This window comes from Erpetoichthys calabaricus, chromosome 9 (assembly GCF_900747795.2).
Source record: "Erpetoichthys calabaricus chromosome 9, fErpCal1.3, whole genome shotgun sequence".
Taxonomy (NCBI): Eukaryota; Metazoa; Chordata; class Cladistia; order Polypteriformes; family Polypteridae; genus Erpetoichthys; species Erpetoichthys calabaricus.
This window is the reverse complement of record NC_041402.2, coordinates 184,233,914-184,255,304: the sequence shown is the minus strand read 5'-3', so window position 1 is coordinate 184,255,304 and position 21,391 is coordinate 184,233,914. Positions and strand designations below refer to the sequence as shown.

The 21,391-nt window shown below is 40.8% G+C and overlaps 1 protein-coding gene across 4 annotated transcripts in view; it reads right to left on the bottom strand.

Moving 5' to 3' along the window:
• The window catches only part of odf2a (outer dense fiber of sperm tails 2a), a 42,345-nt gene extending 22,638 nt beyond the window's left edge, over positions 1 to 19,707 (bottom strand). For 2 of the 4 annotated variants that reach the window (XM_051931794.1, XM_051931796.1), the window contains exons 1-5: positions 19,591 to 19,707; positions 3,371 to 3,502; positions 1,724 to 1,853; positions 921 to 1,105; positions 8 to 195 (exon numbers count right to left, since the gene is read on the bottom strand). In XM_051931794.1, the coding sequence (XP_051787754.1) occupies positions 8 to 195; positions 921 to 1,105; positions 1,724 to 1,853; positions 3,371 to 3,472 (605 nt within the window). In that variant the 5' untranslated portion in view covers positions 3,473 to 3,502; positions 19,591 to 19,707. The remainder of the gene's footprint in view (positions 1 to 7; positions 196 to 920; positions 1,106 to 1,723; positions 1,854 to 3,370; positions 3,503 to 19,590) is intronic. The other 2 variants (XM_051931795.1, XM_028808599.2) reach the window with 1 other exon arrangement.
• Between the last annotated feature and the right edge of the window lie 1,684 nt (positions 19,708 to 21,391).

Here is a 21,391-nt window from a genome sequence, read left to right as displayed (position 1 = left end):
CCTTTACCTCGAATGGTCAGTTTCTTCCTTCATTTTTTCAATGCTCTGCCTCAATAAGCTATTCTCTCGCTCCGTTACAACAAGTTCCTTAGTCACTTCAGCAAGCTCCTCTTCCTGCTCCTCAATCACCCTCTTTGAGGCAGTTAACTCTTCTACTCGCTTCTCAAGTAGGTGCTCTTTTTTCCGCAGTTCAACCTAGGAGAAAAATGTGTATGAAAACATTATGTTGTGATGATGCTGATAATTACATTTCACCAACACCGAAAATTACTATTCACAGCAACAGCACAAATGTTTAAAATTTATACAGTGTATGCTTGCTACTTATGTGACTTGCTCAGTGTTGCATACTTAATCAAGGCAGAGCTAAAACAACCACCACCTTATGATTTACAGTCCAGGGGTCTTGTGTATAAAACCATGCCTAAATTCCATACTACAATGTTGTTTATACTAAAATAGCAAAAATGGCACATGCACACACACAAAATATAGATATAAAACCACACATACATCAATCAACCCAAACGTTTTTAGCCATTCCCTATCGTCTTCCACCAGTAACCATATATGGCAAAAAAATTTTTTTAAAAATACCTATGCCCTAACCAATATGGCCATATCTCCGAAAATGACAAACTTCAGTGAATGTGAACCCGAGGTATATTACTGACATTTTGGTGGGGTGTTAAGAAGTGGCCAGTGGTGCCTGCCGCTCCAATCCCAGTAATGGATGTACTATGTTACCAAAATATGTCTCAAATAAAAGGGTGTTTTTCCTCATTTTATTAAGGCTAAAGTTAATGTTAATAATTTGAACAACAAATTAGGTATACAGTGCAAAATTTTAATATGTGCAATATTAGTCCTATTTATGTAATTTATACATTTTTTTACACAGTGTTCAAGATGTAAAGTACCTCGTTTTTGAGGGTTCCCACTTCACTCAGAAGGCTGTCTATCTTCTTTTCATACTGGTTAATTCGTCCATGGAGTCCCTCTTCTTCATCTGTGGACAGATCAGCCATGTGAAGGATGGATGAAGTTCTGTCTGCTTCATTGGGAGTGATCTCTAAACGATGTGTAGGGCCCTGAGGTTTAAAAACTATAAATTATGATCACAGAAGACATATTACAATTTAACTGCAGGCAACCTTTGTGACAGGTGGTATCACAACTATATCTAATCTATCACAGTTCCAAAGACTGAATTCCATGTCTAATCTTGATGTGTTTTCTTTCTTAAGATATCCCTACTTTTACTGGATACAGGAAGCGGATTCATTGATCATTTAAGACAGCGCTTCTCAACTTTTTTGGTGTTATGACTTACTTCTTCCTATGTAACTGACTTTGTAACCTACCAGCGGCACTTCTTCCCTTTTTTTATTCAAGCAGGATTTTAGGGGAATATGGGGTGGAGCACATCCCCCTTGGTAAATTTGATCATGATCATCAGAGCTTGTTTACCCCTTGGTGACTCCAGCACAATTATCAAAGACGGGTGGATCAAAACCAAGTGGGATCTTCAGAGCAGTTTCCCCTTATTAAATCAAGTACAATCGTTGGAAAGGCAACATGCCACGGCCCACTTCCACTTATAAACGATAGCAACTCGTGACCCAGTGGTTGCGAAACACTGATTTAGGAAGAGGTCATTGTTAGTCTGGCATCAAACCCAATACAAAATGTATAATCAGATCAGATCAGATTTACTTGAAACTCACCTCCCACTTGTAGCCAGTTTCTCTGACTGATGCCTTTCCGGGTGGGATCCATGGCACTCTTGTTTTCACTTGAGCGGTCACTCGCAGATTTCCTTTCTCTCCTTTTAACTTTGCCTCCTGTATTTTCTGAAACAAAAAAAAAAGGGTACTACTCAGGGAAAGCAACTTTTTTAGGCAACTATCATTTTCACAAATACTGCTTAAGTTTGCCTTAAAGCCAAAGATACATCCAAAAGGTGCATATTATATTGAAACACATACTTTGAAAACAAATAACTTCAGATTACAGGTGAAACGTTCACAGGTATTAATAAAGGAAGATAAAAATAGCGATTGTAAGATAACTTGGATATAAAGAGCATATGATTCACTTCAAATATTAAATTGAGTAAAGACAGGTAATGCCAGCACGTCCATCATCGCTATAAACCAGGGGTGTCCAACTCCAGTCCCAGATGGCCGCAGGCTTTCATTCTAACCACTCTGTCTTAGAGACCAGTTTCTGTTGCTAATTAAATTCTTTTGCCTTATTTGTAGATGGCTTGCTATTTAAGGTGCACACGATTTGTTTCTTTTTTCCTTAATTAGCAGTGAAACAATAATGAGACACAAAGTGAGGCAACACAAGACCAGCTAAACTGTGTCCTTTATACAACATCAAAAAAAAAACAAAAGAGAGGTGAATGTCTCAGTAATGCTCATCTGATCATGTCCATAAAACATTTTGATGGATCTCTTATAAAAAAGAAAATCAAATGTTTTGGAAATGTCTGCTGTGGTAGAATGACATGGATGTAAATGATGGGTTTAAATAACAATAAGACTCTTTTCGGATTTAGAAAATGGTTGGAATTAGCTGGTCATCTGTTGTCTCACTTCACATCTTATTTTTACTTGGCTGCCATTTAAGGAAAACAATTAATTTAGGGGATGGAGTCTTAAAAAACACAGCAATTACAACAAAAGGAATAGAAGTCATTTAACAGCAGAAATTGTCCCCAATAAAGAAAGTCACAGGAAGAGAAACCAGCAGCCAGCAGAGTTGGACACCCCTGTTATGAACAGTATGACAGGTCAAAGTTAAACAACTAAACCAACCAAATGCCAAGAATGACATCAACAATCTGCTCTTTTCTGCTGATATGGAAACAGCTTCTTTGTTTTATGTCCTGATTTTTTTCAGACTTCTAAATGCGAGAACGTTTTGATTTTAGAAGATAGAAAAAACATTACTGTTCCCATTTAACAAAAACTGCACAATGCAGGGGTGGGAAAAAGTAGGTTTACAGTTGTATGTATGGAAAAAGACATGCAGGTTATGATTATTACAACAGCTTTATCACCTTAATAGCTTTATTTACTATATTAACTCAAAAGAATATCATAATGGCACAGTGCACAATCTTCTAAGTGCTCAAATTGCCGGCCTTCATTTACACATTCTTATAGTCTATTTGCTAATAACAATAAGAAGAAAAAGACAAATACAAATAAATAATACAATAATAAATAAATAATACAAGAGTAAACTCCACGTTTTGTGTACTCACAGCTGTAAATCTACTTTTGCCCACCCCTGTATTTCAACAGTCTCACTAAACAATCTTGGACACTCTAATCTGAGGCTGGCCATCCTCACTGACCTGTGCGGTCTTGGATCTCTGGCTCTTCTTGACATGGACATGCACAGGCGTCTGCTCATCTACGTGGACGTGAAGAGGCGGAGATACACAACGCGTCTTCATCACTCTTATTCAAGATCAGGAGCATTCAAACTTAAAAGAGACACATTGCAAAAAGTAAATAACAGAAAACATTGGCAATACTCAAAGCAAGGCAGGGGAGAAAATACTATCAGTGTTGTTTCTACCACTCATATCAACCAGTTCAAAAAAGATTCAATTGGCCTGTTCCAAAGTTTGAATCAGCCTAGATGTAAATGTCCTATTAAAAAAAAACATGAACCCAAATTTTAACAACAAGCACTCTAGCTTGATGAAGATTTGGGCAAATTTGGCCTTGGAAGGCCACAGCAGTTAGAACTCAGCTGAACAAGCTGGCTTATTACTTCAGAACTGCAGCTGAGAGGATATTCATTACACAGAGACTGGATCTCACTCAGCCTTGCACCCCTTCCCAGGGTCATCATGAAAAAAATCTCAATTTATTCCAGTGAGGAATTACTCAGGGTCTGGTCTTCTATATGCAAGGACGAATAAGAAGAGATAAGAGAGCAATTTCTCATCAGTGACACAATGACAGTGCAGCAATATTCATGATATGATGCATAACCCCAGTTAGCAGAATGGCTTACTTCAGACAAGAAGCAATCCATCCCTAATTAATCCAAAAACTGGGAGATCATGCAAATTGAAATTCAAATGCAGTCTGCTGTTGCTGTGTGCCTGAAATGCTAAATTGGGGTGATGCCCTTCTGTGAAAATCTCACTGTTTAGAGGCCTGTTTGGAGACTACATACCGTCAAGGAAGGGGTCATGTAAAACTAGTGCTTGTAGAGTAACACATGGTACCCATAACATGGAGACCTAATTGCACTTAGCAAAAAAACATTTAAAACTAGCAAAATACCCGCACTTCGCAGCGGAGAAGTAGTGTGTTAAAGTGATTGTATGTGGAAGGCATTTTTTCAAATAAAAATAATTTTATGAACCTAGAATTGTGTTGGGTACCGCTGTGCCTGTCGTTTGGGGCTCAGTGGCACCCCCTAGTGGTTGCAACACACACACACAGAGTGGATTCAGAAAGTATTCAGACTCCTTCACTTTCCAAGTCCAACAAACTCTCTGTAGACCTCTGTGTGGTGAGGCATAGACCAGGGCAAGGGCAGCTAACCATTTTGGCTGTGCCATTCCAAATTGTGCTCAAATGCATCCTGTTTGCTTTAATTCTCCTTGAGACTTGTCTAGAGCTTGACTAGAGTCCGCCTGCGACAAACTAAACTGACCAGTCATTATTTAGAAAGGCACACACGTACCTGTGTATAAAAGTGCCCACAATTCACACTGCATGTCAGGATAAAAAACAAGCCATGAAGTTTAAGGAGCTCCCTGTAGACCTCCTCATAGATCAAATTGTTGTGAAGAATTCATTTGATCAGGGCAAGGGGTGCAAACTATTTCTAAGGGTGTACTCACACTAGGCACGCTTTTTTTCTGTACCGTGCCCAAGCGCAATTGTCCCCCCCTCCCTATTCCCCCACTGGCCTGCACTCACAATGCGCTTAATGTTCCCGGGCACGCTGTTATGACAATGTGACTGTGTAAAGCCAAAACAATATCTGTACACAGAGTGACAGCATGCATTTCAAATTGATTTTACTTACCGTGTTTCCCCGAAAGTAAGACCTAGCAGTAATTTCTGATGTAACGCTAATATACAGTGGTGTGAAAAACTATTTGCCCCCTTCCTGATTTCTTATTCTTTTGCATGTTTGTCACACAAAATGTTTCTGATCATCAAACACATTTAACCATTAGTCAAATATAACACAAGTAAACACAAAATGCAGTTTGTAAATGGTGGTTTTTATTATTTAGGGAGAAAAAAAAATCCAAACCTACATGGCCCTGTGTGAAAAAGTAATTGCCCCCTGAACCTAATAACTGGTTGAGCCACCCTTAGCAGCAATAACTGCAATCAAGCGTTTGCAATAACTTGCAATGAGTCTTTTACAGCGCTCTGGAGGAATTTTGGCCCACTCATCCTTGCAAAATTGTTGTAATTCAGCTTTATTTGAGGGTTTTCTAGCATGAACCGCCTTTTTAAGGTCATGCCATAGCATCTCAATTGGATTCAGGTCAGGACTTTGACTAGGCCACTCCAAAGTCTTCATTTTGTTTTTCTTCAGCCATTCAGAGGTGGATTTGCTGGTGTGTTTTGGGTCATTGTCCTGTTGCAGCACCCAAGATCGCTTCAGCTTGAGTTGACGAACAGATGGCCGGACATTCTCCTTCAGGATTTTTTGGTAGACAGTAGAATTCATGGTTCCATCTATCACAGCAAGCCTTCCAGGTCCTGAAGGAGAAAAACAACCCCAGACCATCACACTACCACCACCATATTTTACTGTTGGTATGATGTTCTTTTTCTGAAATGCTGTGTTCCTTTTACGCCAGATGTAACGGGACATTTGCCTTCCAAAAAGTTCAACTTTTGACTCATCAGTCCACAAGGTATTTTCCCAAAAGTCTTGGCAATCATTGAGATGTTTCTTAGCAAAATTGAGACGAGCCCTAATGTTCTTTTTGTTTAACAGTGGTTTGCGTCTTGGAAATCTGCCATGCAGGCCGTTTTTGCCCAGTCTCTTTCTTATGGTGGAGTCGTGAACACTGACCTTAATTGAGGCAAGTGAGGCCTGCAGTTCTTTAGACGTTGTCCTGGGGTCTTTTGTGACCTCTCGGATGAGTCGTCTCTGCGCTCTTGGGGTAATTTTGGTCGGCCGGCCACTCCTGGGAAGGTTCACCACTGTTGTATGTTTTTGCCATTTGTGGATAATGGCTCTCACTGTGGTTTGCTGGAGTCCCAAAGCTTTAGAAATGGCTTTATAACCTTTACCAGACTGATAGATCTCAATTACTTCTGTTCTCATTTGTTCCTGAATTTCTTTGGATCTTGGCATGATGTCTAGCTTTTGAGGTGCTTTTGGTCTACTTCTCTGTGTCAGGCAGCTCCTATTTAAGTGATTTCTTGATTGAAACAGGTGTGGCAGTAATCAGGCCTAGGGGTGGCTACGGAAATTGAACTCAGGTGTGATACACCACAGTTAGGTTATTTTTTAACAAGGGGGCAATTACTTTTTCACACAGGGCCATGTAGGTTTGGATTTTTTTCTCCCTAAATAATAAACACCATCATTTAAAAACTGCATTTTGTGTTTACTTGTGTTATATTTGACTAATGGTTAAATGTGTTTGATGATCAGAAACATTTTGTGTGACAAACATGCAAAAGAATAAGAAATCAGGAAGGGGGCAAATAGTTTTTCACACCACTGTAAGCCCTCCTCCAAAAACAAGACCTACCACTAATCCAATTTTTGCATCTGTCCTGAGAGCTGCCGTATTTAGCCTAGAAGCTGCCCTGGTGACAAGGTAAGGCGCTTTTACAAGTAGTTAAAGTAAACATTGTCTTTTGTCCAGCATAACATCGGATGAATATGGTGCTCTCAAGCCATTATATGAAAGTGGATAGATTTAATGTTTCCACGTGTTTTGCGAGGTGCCCAAAGAGGTCTGCTAATCTGGGATTCTGCTAGCACTCACTGTGCTAAAGACATGAAGAACTTCCTTAAAGAGAGAAGAATAGATCAGATAATGATTCCTGCAGGAATGACAGCCTATCTCCAGACACTTGACATTGCAATAAACAAGCTATTCAAGGACCATTTGCGAATAGAAGTCAATGATTACAGTGAAAACAGAATGGATAGAAATCAGCGGGGGAACTTTGTGAAGCCTAAGCTGCAAGAGGTGGTGACTTGGGTGAAGAATTCATGGGATAAAATCACTCAAAGCTGTGTTGCCAATGCACTACGAGCAGGTTATCTGGACAAGAAGTGTTTGTTTAAGGAGAGCAGTATTGCTGCACAGAAGAGACTGGGGTCATTAATTCTAAAGGAATTACAGTCAAAAGTAATCCAGGAAGGAATTGCAGGTTCAGATATGAAGAGTTATGATGATATTCTAGAAGAAGATGACATGATTGTATTTGAATAAATGTAGAAACAGTTAACATACGGTAGTTTGCATAACATGAATACATGTTGATTGTTAAACCAGAGTTAACATAGGAGGGGGTGCCCAAGGGAGTCCGTGATACCGGTAGCGTTGCGCTGGCCGGGGCTTTTGGGGTGCACGTTTTTCCTACTGCGGTGGGTGAGTGTGGAACAGCTTTCAACCTCGTTTTTTGCTTCTTCTTGTTCTTTGTGGTCGGCATGCGGCTGTGGGCTTTTTTTTCCTGCTGGGAAGGGGTGCTGCATTTCAGCTTTTTTTAGGCGAGAAAAATCATTTCTCATTTGGGAAGGGGATAGGTGCAGCGTTTTTCACCAGCAGGAGGCGGGGGTTTGCGGCCGCGCGCTGGCCACAGGGATCAAGAACGGCAGGAGACGGGGTTGAAACTTGGGGCACTACCTTGGAGTAAGTTGTTCTGTGCTTGCCTGCCGTGGCGGGGGAGGCGTGTGCTCCGTCCAGCGCGGTGCTATTGTGGATTTTTTTGGGTACCACCTCGTACAGTAGTTTGTAGAACATGAATACCGTACATGTTGATTTGATTATTGAACAGGCGTTAACGTACCAGTAGTTTGTACCGTATAATTGTTGAACAGGAATAAATGTACTTTACTTTTTTGAACTTCAATAAAAATAAGACCTACCCGAAAATAAGCCCTAGTGCATTTTTTTGGACCTAAAATTAATATAAGACACTCTTATTTTCGGGGAAACATGGTATTGTGTTTATATTTTTTTGGAGTCGTGTAGGGCTGGATGGCGCTCTACCCTCATACACATTTATTGAGCGTGCAGTGCAGCATTTTGCTGTTAATTGTGCTGTCTGTACGAGATTTTATGGAGATAAATCATTTAAAGAGATGAATGTGCAGCTTTTCTTGCCCACTGAAATACATGTTCATTTGTAAGGTGAAAATAAAAACCCGTTTTTTACTCTAATGGTATCGAACAAAATGATAATTGTGTTATCTGACTTGTCGCATTATTGATGTCATGTCTGTTTTCCGTGCTCAGGTACATTTAGTGAACACACTACTCCTGAATCTTCCTGAACTGTGCCCAGGCACACCTTTTCCAAGCGGGCCAGGGCACGGAGCAATCACACTAGTCAAACAAACTAGACTCGGGTAGGGGTTACATGCGAACAAATGTGCTTGGACATGGAACAAATTGCTAGTGTGAGAACACCCTAAAGCTTTTGACTGTTCCAGGAGCAAAGTGGTCTCAATAATTGTGAAACAGAACAAGTTTAAAAACCAGCAGGACTCTTCATAGAGTTGGCCATCCAGCAAAACAGCCTTGGTCAGGGAGGTGACAATGAACCCAATGGTCACTCTAATAGAGCTTCAGAATTCCACTGCTTAAATCTGGGAACATAACAGAAGGATGACCACTTTAGCAGCACTCCACCAATCAGGTGTTTATGATCAAGTGGCTAGACAGGAGCCACTCTTAAGTAAAATACATGAGAGACTGCTTGGAGTTTGACAAATGGCATTTAAAGGACTCTGGTCTGAATATATATAAAAAAATGCTTTTTAAAATACCACGCTTATATTAAGTTAAAAAGTGTACTAAAAAGTAAAAAATAAGTCTCTCTCTCTCTCTCTCATACATCACCTGTAAAATAAAAGCGTGGGCGCTTTTGCAATGTTTGAGAGAGAGAGAGAGAGAGAGAGACTTATTTTTTACTTTTTAGTATGCTTTTTAACTTAATATAAGCGTGGTATTTAAAAAGTATTTTTTAATATACAGTACTGTGCAAAAGTTTTAGGCAGGTGTGAAAAAATGATGTAAACAAAGAATGCTTTCAGAAATATAAATAATGATTGTTTATTGTTATCAATTTACAAAATGCAAAGTGAGCGAAGAAAAGAAAAATCTAAATCAAATCAATATTTGGTGTTCCTACCTTTTGCCTTCAAACCAGCATCAATTCTTATAGGTCCACTTGTACAAAGTCAGGGATTTTGTAGGATTCTAGTCAGGTGTCTGATCAACCAATTCTACCAAACAGGTGCTAATGATCATCAATGTCACACGTAGGTTGAAACACAGTCATTAACTGAAACAGAAACAGCTGTGTAGGAGGCTTAAAACTGGGTGAGGAACAGCCAAACTCTGCTACCAAGGTGAGGTTGTGGAAGACAGTTTCATGTCATGGCAAGATTGAGCACAGCAACAAGACACAAGGTAGTTCTACTGCATCAGCAAGGTCTCTCCCAGACAAAGATTTCAAAGCAGACTGGGGTTTCAAGATGTGCTGTTCAAGCTCTTTTGAAGAAGCACAAAGAAACGGGCAACGCTGAGGATCGTAGACACAGTGGTCGGCCAAGGAAACTTAGTGCAGCAGATGAAAGACACATCAAGCTTATTACCCTTCGAAATCGGAAGATATCCAGCAGTGCCATCAGCTCAGAACTGGCAGAAACCAGTGGGACCCAGGTACACCCATCTACTGTCCGGAGAAGTCTGGCCAGAAGTGGTCTTCATGGAAGAGTTGCAGCCAAAAAGCCATACCTCCAATGTAGAAACAAGGCCAAGCGACTCAAGTATGCACGAAAACATAGGAACTGAGGTGCAGAAAAATGGCAGCAGGTGCTCTGGACTGATGAGTCAAAATTTGAAATATTTGGCTGTAGCAGAAGGCAGTTTGTTTGTCGAAGGGCTGGAGAGCGGTACAATAATGAGTGTCTGCAGGCAACAGTGAAGCATGGTGGAGGTTCCTTGAACGTTTGGGGCTGCAAGTCTGCAGATGGAGTTGGAGATTTGGTCAGGATTAATGGTGTTCTCAATGCTGAGAAATACAGGCAGATACTTATCCATCATGCAATACCATCAGGGAGACGTACGATTGTCCCCAAATTTATTCTGCAGCAGGACAACGACCCCAAACATACAGCTAAAGTCATTAAGAACTATCTTCAGCGTAAAGAAGAACAAGAAGTCCTGGAAGTGATGGTATGGCCCCCACAGAGCCCTGATCTCAACATCATCGAGTGTGTCTGGGATTACATGAAGAGACAGAAGGATGTGAGGAAGCCTACATCCACAGAAGATCTGGGGTTAGTTCTTCAAGATGTTTGGAACAACCTACCAGCTGAGTTCCTTCAAAAACTGTGTGCAAGTGTACCTAGAAGAATTGATGCTGTTTTGAAGGCAAAGGGTGGTCACACCAAATATTGATTTGATTTAGATTTCTCTTTTGCTCATTCACTGCATTTTGTTGATTGATGAAAATAAATGATTAACACTTCCATTTTTGAAAGCATTCTTTGTTTACAGTATTTTTTCACACCTGCCTAAAACTTTTGCACAGTACTGTATATATATTATTTAACTTTTTAGTCTTGGGTTTGTTTTAGTATAATTTTGTAATCAATATTTTAACACTTCTTTTAATATTTCTAGCCGTTACTAGCACCATCTATTGGTGAAATCTTGAACTATTCATTTGAAAATTTCATTTCTTAATTAACAAGGATTAATTGAGCAATTAGTGAAACTGATTATTGATTCATGTATTGTCATCGGAAGTGAGTAAGTGTGCAAAATTTCAAGTCATTTGGACAATAGGAAGCGAGTTAAATACCGATTACAAGATTTGTACCAGACAACAAACAGGTGAAGTTAAAATAAGCGTGGTAATAATAATAATAAAAATTAAACTCATTAGGCAGTACAATGAGATTCAATATGCAAATCCTCCATAAACTTATTTTTGTATAAAATGGTAAAATAACAACAACAATAATAACAAGATAAAGAAAAATATACAATATTTAAGCACAAGTGACTCAGGTTGTGCAATATTACGACTGTTGTAAGTACCTCACTGTAAACTTGCACAAGTGGGATGAAACTGTTTCTGATCCACGAGGTGCCTACAGGAAAGGCTCTGAAGTGTTTGTCGGATGGGAGAGTTCAAATAGACTGTGCCCACGGCTGAGGCAGCGCGTGCTACAAGCTGTACGCCAATAATTCTCTCCACTCTTGACACAATCTGTCATAGAGCTTTCCTATCAGCTGCTGAATTCAAAACAATATGTCTGGTGAAGACCAAGAACTACTCCTCACCCGCTTAGTAGAGTACTGTGCATCCCTATGGTGAAGCATGGGGGGTGGCAGAATCAAGCTGTGGGTGTGCTTCTTGGCAGCACAGACAGGGAGACTGGACTGAATTGAGGGGAGGATAACTACAGCCAAATACAGTGAGGTCCTTGAGGAAAACCTGCTCCAATGTGCATATAACCTCAGACTTTAGCACAATGACCCAAAGCATACAACCAAGACAATGCTGGAGTGGTTAGATACGGACTCCTCCAGGAAAACCTTTCTTGGAATACAGACAACTACTGAACAAAGGATTAGATAGATAGATAGATAGATAGATAGATAGATAGATAGATAGATGTGAAAGACACTATATGATAGATAGATAGATAGATGTGAAAGGCACTACAGTGATCCCTCGCTATATCGCGCTTCGCCTTTCGCGGCTTCACTCCATCGCGGATTTTATATGTAAGCATATTTAAATATATATCGCGGATTTTTCGCTGCTTCGCGGGTTTCTGCGGACAATAGGTCTTTTAATTTCTGGTACATGCTTCCTCAGTTGGTTTGCCCAGTTGATTTCATACAAGGGACGCTATTGGCAGATGGCTGAAAAGCTATCCAGCTAACTTTCTCTCTCTCTCTCTCTCTTGCGCTGACGTAGGGGGGTGTGAGCAGGGGGGCTGTGTGCAGCTGCTTCCTGAAGGACAGGCTGCACGGAGCTTCGCATACTTAAAAGCTCAAAGGGCACGTATTGATTTTTTTTATCTGTCTCTCGCTATCTCTCTCTCTCTCTCTCTTCCTGCTCCTGACAGAGGGGGTGTGAGCTGCCCGCCTTCAACAGCTTTGTACCGGCGGTGCTTCGCATACTTAAAAGCCGTATTGATTTTTTTTTTGACTGCTTGCTTTGCACTCCTTTGAAAAGGAAGATATGTTTGCATTCTTTTAATTGTGAGACAGAACTGTCATCTCTGTCTTGTCATGGAGCACAGTTTAAACTTTTGAAAAAGAGACAAATGTTTGTTTGCAGTGTTTGAATAACGTTCCTGTCTCTCTACAACCTCCTGTGTTTCTGCGCAAATCTGTGACCCAGGCATGACAATATAAAAATAACCATATAAACATATGGTTTCTACTTCGCGGATTTTCCTACTTCGCGGGTGGCTCTGGAACGCAACCCCCGCGATGGAGGAGGGATTACTGTATATATATATATATAGACAATAACTATGTATAATGTTAAATGTTAACGTTTACCCCCCCCCCCCCGGGTGGAATTAAAGAGTCGCATAGTTTGGGGGAGGAACGATCTCCTCAATCTGTCAGTGGAGCAGGACAGTGACAGCAGTCTGTCGCTGAAGCTGCTCCTCTGTCTGGAGATGATACTATTAAGTGGATGCAGTGGATTCTCCATAATTGATAGGAGCCTGCTGAGCGCCCTTCGCTCTGCCACAGATGTTAAACTGTCCAGCTCCATGCCAACAATAGAGCTTGCCTTCCTCACCAGTTTGTCCAGGCGTGAGGCGTCTTTCCTCTTAATGCTGCCTCCCCAGCACACCACTGCGTAGAAAACACATACACAGCATTTTGCACATCCAAACACCGTAGGTAGAGGTTTGGACAGTGCTGTGTGTACCACCGAATTATTATTGAGATACAAAGAGACAGAAGTGATAATAAACAGAATACCACAGATTTCACTAAGGTTTGCGGTACGTGTCGTCATTTTGGGTTGACGTCATAATCTAAAGTCGGACAAACTCTATTTGGAGTTTTCGAGTAGGAAATCCGACTTGTGGGGGCGTTCCAGTTGAATCTTCTTACTTCCCAGTTCAAATGGAATGTTGCATTACTCACATTTACTACTCTAGGTTTCAACTCCAGTCTATCAAAACATCACAGCGAAATGTTCAGCCTTCAGGTTGCTTATCGCCACAACGGGTCCCTTGCAACTTCATACCATCACATCACACCTGTTTATAGACTACAACTCAGTGTTTAACTTGGTTCTAAAAATAATTCTCTACATTTACAAGGTACTCGTCTCACTACTCAAAGCACTTTACATAGGGAGTAGGGAACTACTTCAGCCTCCAACTGGATGATGTGACAGCTGCCATTTATGCACCAGTACACTCACCACACATTAGCAATTAGGTGGTGAAGTGGGATGAGAGAGACAGCCAATTAGAGACAGGGGAAGATTAGGGGGCCAGGTTGACTAGGCCAGGGGTGGGCAATGTCAGTCCTGGAGAGCCCCAGTGGCTGCAGGTTTTTATTCCAACCCAATTGCTTAATTAGAAACCAATCCTTGCCAATCTCAGACCTTATTTAATTATATGGCTTGTCAGTCTACAATATAAGGCTCTTATATCGTAGATTTTTTCCTTTCCAAAGATATCATCCAAATGACTTGAAGCCTTAAACAAATAATATTAAAATGTGACAGACTGAAAATTAAGTGTTTTATTAAATCAAACAGTGCATGATGAACACACACAAATGTAAATGGAAACAAGCTAGATGTAGAACTGCTGGCCGCTTTGTCATTTACATCTTATTGCTATTAAGGAGCCATTAAAACAGGAAATGCAGCTGTTTAAGATTAAAATAAGCAATTAAGGTTGGGGACAATTAATGAGCAAGACCACTAAAATGAAGAATCAAAATGTCACTTAAGCAATAAGTGCTTCATCAGCAATAATTGACTTCTCATTAAGAAGTTGGGTTGGAAGAAAAACCTGCAGCCACTGCGGCTCTCCAGGACTGACATTGCCCACCCCTGGAATAGACCATAGTGGGCAATTTAGCCTGCACAGTGTAGATACTACACCAGGGGTCGGCAACCCGCGGCTCTGGAGCCACATGCGGCTCTTCAGCCTCCTTGTAGTGGCTCCCTTTGGCCTTGACAAAAAAATAAAAACCATGAAAATGAATGATGGCAATTTCTTAATTTAACTTGTATTTATATATATATATATATATGTTTATTTACTACTACTACTACTGTTATACATTTTAACATCTAATTTAGAGAGTTTAATTCTGCGTGGACAGAAGCATTTGCCTTCACCGCCAACGACGCTGGCTTACCGGTGTGCTTAATATGTGGCGATAAATTATCGAACAACAAAAAATGTAACGTTGAAAGACATTTTCAAAACAAGCTCTCAGCATTCACTGAAAATAAGCGAAAAGATAAGCGAAAGAGAGCAATTTCGGAACTGCAACGGAAAGCTGAACAGAGCAAACATACTTTCAAAAAGTGGATCACTTCTACACAGTCAACTACAGCCGCTAGTTTTGTGGCAGCTCAAGAGATCGTAAGGAGGGGTAAGCCGTTCACAGACGGAGAATACATGAAAGAATCGTTCATAAAAATATCAGAGCATCTATTCTCCGACTTTAAAAACAAACGGGAAATTGTTCAGAAAATGCAAGCTGCATTTAGAGAAAGATTCAGTGAGTTCAGAAAGGAAAAAAACACTCTCTCCTTCCCTGTCACACCCCTGGACGTCGACCCATCCCTGCTGAACACATCCGCATTCACAGGAGTAAGTAAGCCCGATCTAGAAATTTAACTGGACGACATAGCAGATAAAGATTAATGGGTGTCCAAGTTCAAATGCCTGACAGCGGATCTTGAAGAAGTCACCCGTCAGAAGGCTACTCTCGCTAAAGAGCACAAATGGAGTGATATTTAAAACCTCCCCAAACCCGACAAATTTGTTTTCGACACATGGAGTGCCATTCCCGAAACGTATATGAACATGAAAAAATATGCATTTGGAGTCCTGTCCATCTTTGGCTCAACATACTTAAGTGAGCAAGTTTTCTCAAGCATGAACTTCATAAAGTCCAAATATCGCTCCCGCCTCACACATGAGAGCCTGCAGTCCTGTGTGAAGGTCAAAGTCACATTGTACAGCCCCGACGTAGAGATGATCAGCAGCGAACTTCAGAAACAGAAGTCACTTTAAACAGGTGACAACAATAGCATTTAATAAGCTATTATTTTTCAGAAAAACAAAACACATTCATTTCGGACCCGGAGCCGATGTAGGTTTTTTTGTATGTTCAGGTGCTTCAGTTGATTCAGCACACTGAAATGGAATTTTATGTTTACTTTTTTAAAGCTGCTAAGCTACAGCTAAATGTTTTATTTATATTAAAGTGGGCTAGTTTTTATTTTAATTTTACACAGGTATAGGAAGGACCCAAATAGGCCTGCATAGTTCAGTTTAATTTATTTCAAAGTAGCCCTACACATGCACACTGCACTTCTGTTTGTTGTATTCCGTGGTTGTAACATGTAAAATCTTAAAAAAGATTAAAACTTTTAAAAGTTTATCAGCTGTGTTATGTTTTGCGGCTCCAGACTATTTTTCTTTGGAGGAAGAGGGGGCAAAATGGCTCTTTTCATAGTGAAGGTTGCAGACCCCTGTACTACACCATACTCTTTACGAATGATGTTTTATGACCACAGAGAGTCAGGACCCCTCAGTTTCACATTCATCCAAAGGCTGATATTAATTTGTACAGCACAGTGTCCGATTACTGCACTGAGGCATTGGGATCCACACACAGACCACAGGGTAGGCGCCCCCTGCAGGCCCCACCAAGACCTCTTCCACCAGTAAGTCAAGCTTTTCCTAGATGGTCTCCCATCCAAGTACTTGCCAGGCCTGAACATGTTTAGCACCAGGCGACTGACCTTTTTTGATGTGCAGCTGGTATGGCTGTGGGCTAATAAATCATCACCAACATGGAGGGCAAGAACAAAAATACAACCTAAATACTACAGTACTGTATATTCTGCATCCATTCAATCTGCTAAAGGCCACACTTCTGTCTTCAGCAGCATTTCCACATTTTATCACCATGGAGTTCCACTTATTCAAGGCTATTGGATGCGGTGCAGTTTTATTTCCTTTTTTTGTGACGCAAAACCACTTCATGAAATCTCATCGTGTTTCTTTTTTTTTTTTTAAAAAAGGACAGGAATTTTAAAACAGCAGTAGGATGATAAAATTACACATACAAAACTACCCATAAACCTTTAACATCTAAACATTTACAGTAATCAACCATGTTGTCTACAAAAGGCACACAAAGAGCTGGAAGCTCAAACAGAATATGTGAAAAACAAAGTCAGGAAAACAAAGCCAAGCCACTGCTGCACACACATCCATGTCCACCCACCGTGATGCATACTCAGCACTTCTCAATTGTGACAAATAACCCAATGTACTCACTTGACAAACCAATGAAGACATGCAAACGGCAGTTGGTATAAGCAGCTGCCATCACTCCCACCATCATCACCTTACCATCCATCCCAACAACTTCAAAAGAATAAATCTAGAGCAAGCTACTACCTTTTACAAACTGGAATAAATGAAAATGGCAAATAAAAAGTTAGGATAGATGGCAGAAACTTCTGAATATAAATCAAGTTGTGTTACGCTGAGACTACACTGTATACTATGTGCAGTGCTGGTCGCCACACTACAAGACAGACATGGCAGCATTTGAAGCTGTGCAAAAGACAGAAACCAAGGTGCACCCCAGCACTGAAAGGTGTCTTCGACTTGGACTGCTACTCTAATCCAGGTCTATAATACTCTCAAAGTCATCCGTCAAGTTAATTCTGTAGAATACTTTCTGTTAAATAGTAAATCACATACTTGAGGACATAGGTGGAAAAGAAGTGCTTTTAAGAGGGAAACCAGGCCGGATGAGACACTGAAAGAACTGAGGGATTAACTAACCAAGCTACCTTAGCAGTCGGAGTTTCTTTTTTACTTTCTCATATACGAAGAATAGGGAAAGTATTGGAATCCTCCAAAAATTCCATTTCAAGACTTTGATGAATCTCGACGTTTTAGACGAGTCCGAAAATACCATTTTTGGAAATATGTCTCTGTGTAGGTGTATGTAAACACGATAACCTGAGTACGCTTTCACTTTGGTCAAACAAATTTTGCATACAAGTATTAGGTACAAAATGCAGATTTCTATCAACTTTTCGGCTATTTCCACTAACTGGAAGTGGTACTTTACCTTTTACTCATGCAGCTGCAGAGTCCGATTTATTCAACTTTACTTTAATAATAAATATCAATATATTAATTTGATTTGTTGTTGATGGTTCTTTAATATACATAATATAAAAATATAATCCTTGTCTTGTGGTTTACTCCTCAAAATATCCATCCCCATATCCAACTATACGAGAAAGTCGAGGGGATACCACTCCCGATTTTTTAAAGTTTTTAACTACACAGACAAACATGACTATAAAAACAGATGTAAACTCATGCAAGTAACTTAAAACAATAGTCCAAATGAAAACTTCTGCTCTTCATGACCACACCAAATGTAGACATACCCTGGAATGTACGGTGAATTGAGTCGTCACCTTCTTAATAGCCTTATTAAGACACCATACAGAAGAGAGCAGCATCACCAGCATCGGTATTTCTGCTGTATGAACGAAAAAACGCAGACACACGAGACTGCTGTTGTTGTCATCAGAGGTGTAACTGGACTCAAAAATTGTTAAACTATGTACTCAAAAGCTATAAAGAGGACACAATCCTTCTGAACGCCAACTACAAGAGTATCTATCTCCATATTGATGAAGAAGGATGTTAGCAGAAGCTGCAGAATTAGGTGCGAGTGTGTACACCCAGAAAGCCCCTGGGGCAATTCTTGCCCTGTGTCTTATCCCGTTTTTTAGGGCATCCCAAAAAAGTGACAAAAAATAAATTTGTTCAGGTGCACTGCATTATGAAATAAAATGTATGAAGACAAAATAGCATTTTTCAACAAAACACAAGCCGGCCACCATTTACATTTTGCAGTATGTTATCTACATCTATACTAATTTTATTTAATAACAAGACTTAAAGGCAGCCTGGCAAAGTGCTAGCAGTATGGAGACCAGCATTCACGTCATCCCAGGTGTTTCCTGTGTGGAGTTAGCGTGTTCTCCCCGTGTCCTGCTTTCCTCCCACAGTCCAATGACATGGCAAGTTAGATGGCCCAGTGATGCTAAAATTGGCTCATGTTTGCCCTGGGATTGGCCCAGCTACCCAACAACTCTGCCCTGGACGAGATGGTTGCTTTAGTTGAGTCTACACAAACTGTCAGGCATTTTTGTTTTTCTCCACTGCCAACAGTGTACATAATATAGAGAATTCAGTATCTATTGAAATATACATTGAGCAAACCTACACGCACATGGCGATTTTTGTCTTCAATATGTTCTGTTTGGACGACTTTATTACATCAGTGCACTGCAGGAGACAATCGGAGGTTCTTCCTTCTTTCTGAGGCCCACAAAATGCCTTATAGCTACCACAGGGTTTAGCTCACCGGAGTCTATTGATGCTTTACTTTTAAATTGACTGACTCGTTAATTATACTTTTATATTGATCCCCCCTGAAGAAACAGGCAACGAACAAGGCAGTCAAAAGATGAATACAGTTGCAATTTTTCCTGTGTGAATTCCTCATTAATTATTTCAGAAACAAAAAGTGTCAAAGAAGTTTTCAACGCTTAAAAAAAAAAAAAAGATATACTGTATACATTAGGATAACCTTCTCAGCACAGCACAGTTGTCACACTGAGCAAACGTCAAACGGCACGTTCCATTAACGTCATAAATCGCGTTTAAACAAAACAAACTAACACTGCAGTTTGCGGCACTCCACGGTCGGGATTAAACATTTCATTTCTAAGGAGACGCGTGCACCCGACTGTCATCTATGGTTTAAAAGCAAAAACTTGACCCCCAGTAGTTAACACCCAAGTGAGCGCGTCTAGACGGTCCCCAAGGCTGCAGAAAACCCAGCATTAAAGAGCTCCAGTAATCCCTGCTGCTCCTGCTCCCCCTCCAGCACAAGACGACGCCTCGCCATTTCAGCCGTTTGTTTTGCTTTCCACGGTCACAGCGAAGGACGTCGTTACAAATTATTTCTTCCTCGCTTAAAAGAGATTAACTTTAAAAGTAACTGCATGCACCTATGTAGAAATAAGAAAAACAGCACCAAACCTGCGAAATATGAACGCAGCTGCAGCGCTTTCCGATCGCCTCTCCCGAACGCCCGACTCCGCTACGATAGTGGCGCTCACTTCCGGCACGCTGCCTGCCCGCTCCTCATTGGTGCATTCAAATTGGTGTCACTCTTCCGCTGTTCGCTGGTTGGTTCGGCGCGTTTGCGACTTGGGATACACTGGGCTGTGGTTGCTGGTGGCAACTGACGAAGTTTAAAGGTAGAGGGGCGAAGCGTCCTGGTTACCTCGGCTACCAAGCCAAACACGCGGCTGTCAAGAGGTGTACCGGCAGTGAAGCGGGGAGTCAACTACTCACCCAAGTGTGTACAGCCATCTTCATGCACTCAAGGCTACTTCAGTGGGGAATCAGAACAAGCTTCCAACATTCCAATTTTGTCATCTTCAAGGGGTTCAGCTATTGATGAAGAGTGGAAACACTTATGATCCTATAAATGCTGTCTTAGATGGTAAAGAGTACCTCAATCAGCCTTTTATATTGTGCCTTTAATAGTGATAATCATTCCAAGGTTAAATGTTTAAGAACTTTTAATCGCTCAGGACAGTTGCAACACTAAAAGGAATGTCAGCAAAGCACAACAGAGCTCAGTGGCTTTCTGATGGACTCAAATTCAAAAACACCTTTCAAAATGTGACACTACAGTTTGTGCTGCTAACAGCACTAATAACACAATACACACAAACACCAATATAAAGCGGATTCAGAAAGCATTCAGGCACCTTCACTTTCTGCACAGTTTCTTGTGCTGTAGATTTAATTTTAAATGGAATTAAATTGGCATTTTTGCCCATCAGCCTACACCCAACAACCCGTAAGACAAAGTGGAAACGTGTTCAGTAAGATTTGCAAATTTATTCAAAATCAAAAACTGAAATGTCATTTCTAGAAGCATTCAGACCCTTAATTCAGTATTTTATATTAGCTACTTTGGCAGCAATTCAAATCTTGAGTCTACTGCACTTGGGACGTCTCGATAAGCTTTGCACACCTGAATTTGAGCAGATCCTCTCAGGCTCTGTTAGATTGGACAGGAAGCGTTTGTAAACGGACATTTAATAGGCTTAAGTGTGGTTTCCACCAGGGCAACTCAAGAACACTCAGAGACTTGTCATGAAGTAACTCCATTGTTGTTTGGTCTGCATGCTTTGGGTCATCCCAGTCTGAAGTGGCCTGCACTCTGGAACAGGCTTTCATCAAGGACCTCTCTGGGTTTGGCTGCATCCATCCTCCCCTTGGTACTGAGAAACACCTACCATGGCTGCCACCACTGAGATGGTATTAGGCAGGTGATGAGCAGCTCCTGATCTTCACATGACATACTGCTTGGAGTTTTGCCCTAAGAGTTCCATTTCTGTCTCGTCAGCCCAGTGAATCTTTTCTCCTCATGCTCTCAGAGTGCTTTAAGCACCGTCATATGCGGTTTACTCAGGAGTGTTTTCTGTTTGTGTCTTAGTGGCTCCAGACTTCTTCTATTTCATGATGATTGAGGCCACTGTGCTCCAGAAAACACTCAAGGCTTTACAAACGTTTGTGTCTCCTTTCTCTGATCGGCGACTCACCACAATTTGATCATGGAGGTCTATAGAAAGTTCCTGGCCTGACATGCAGTGTGAAATGTTGGACCTTCTATACACAGGTGGACTCCAGTCAAGTTCTGGACACATCTCAAGGACAATTAAAGCAAACAGGATACAGTAGGGCTACAGCCAAGGGTCTAAATACTTCTAGGAATGAGATTTCAGTTTTTGATTTTTAATAAAAATTTCCAACCTTTCTGAAC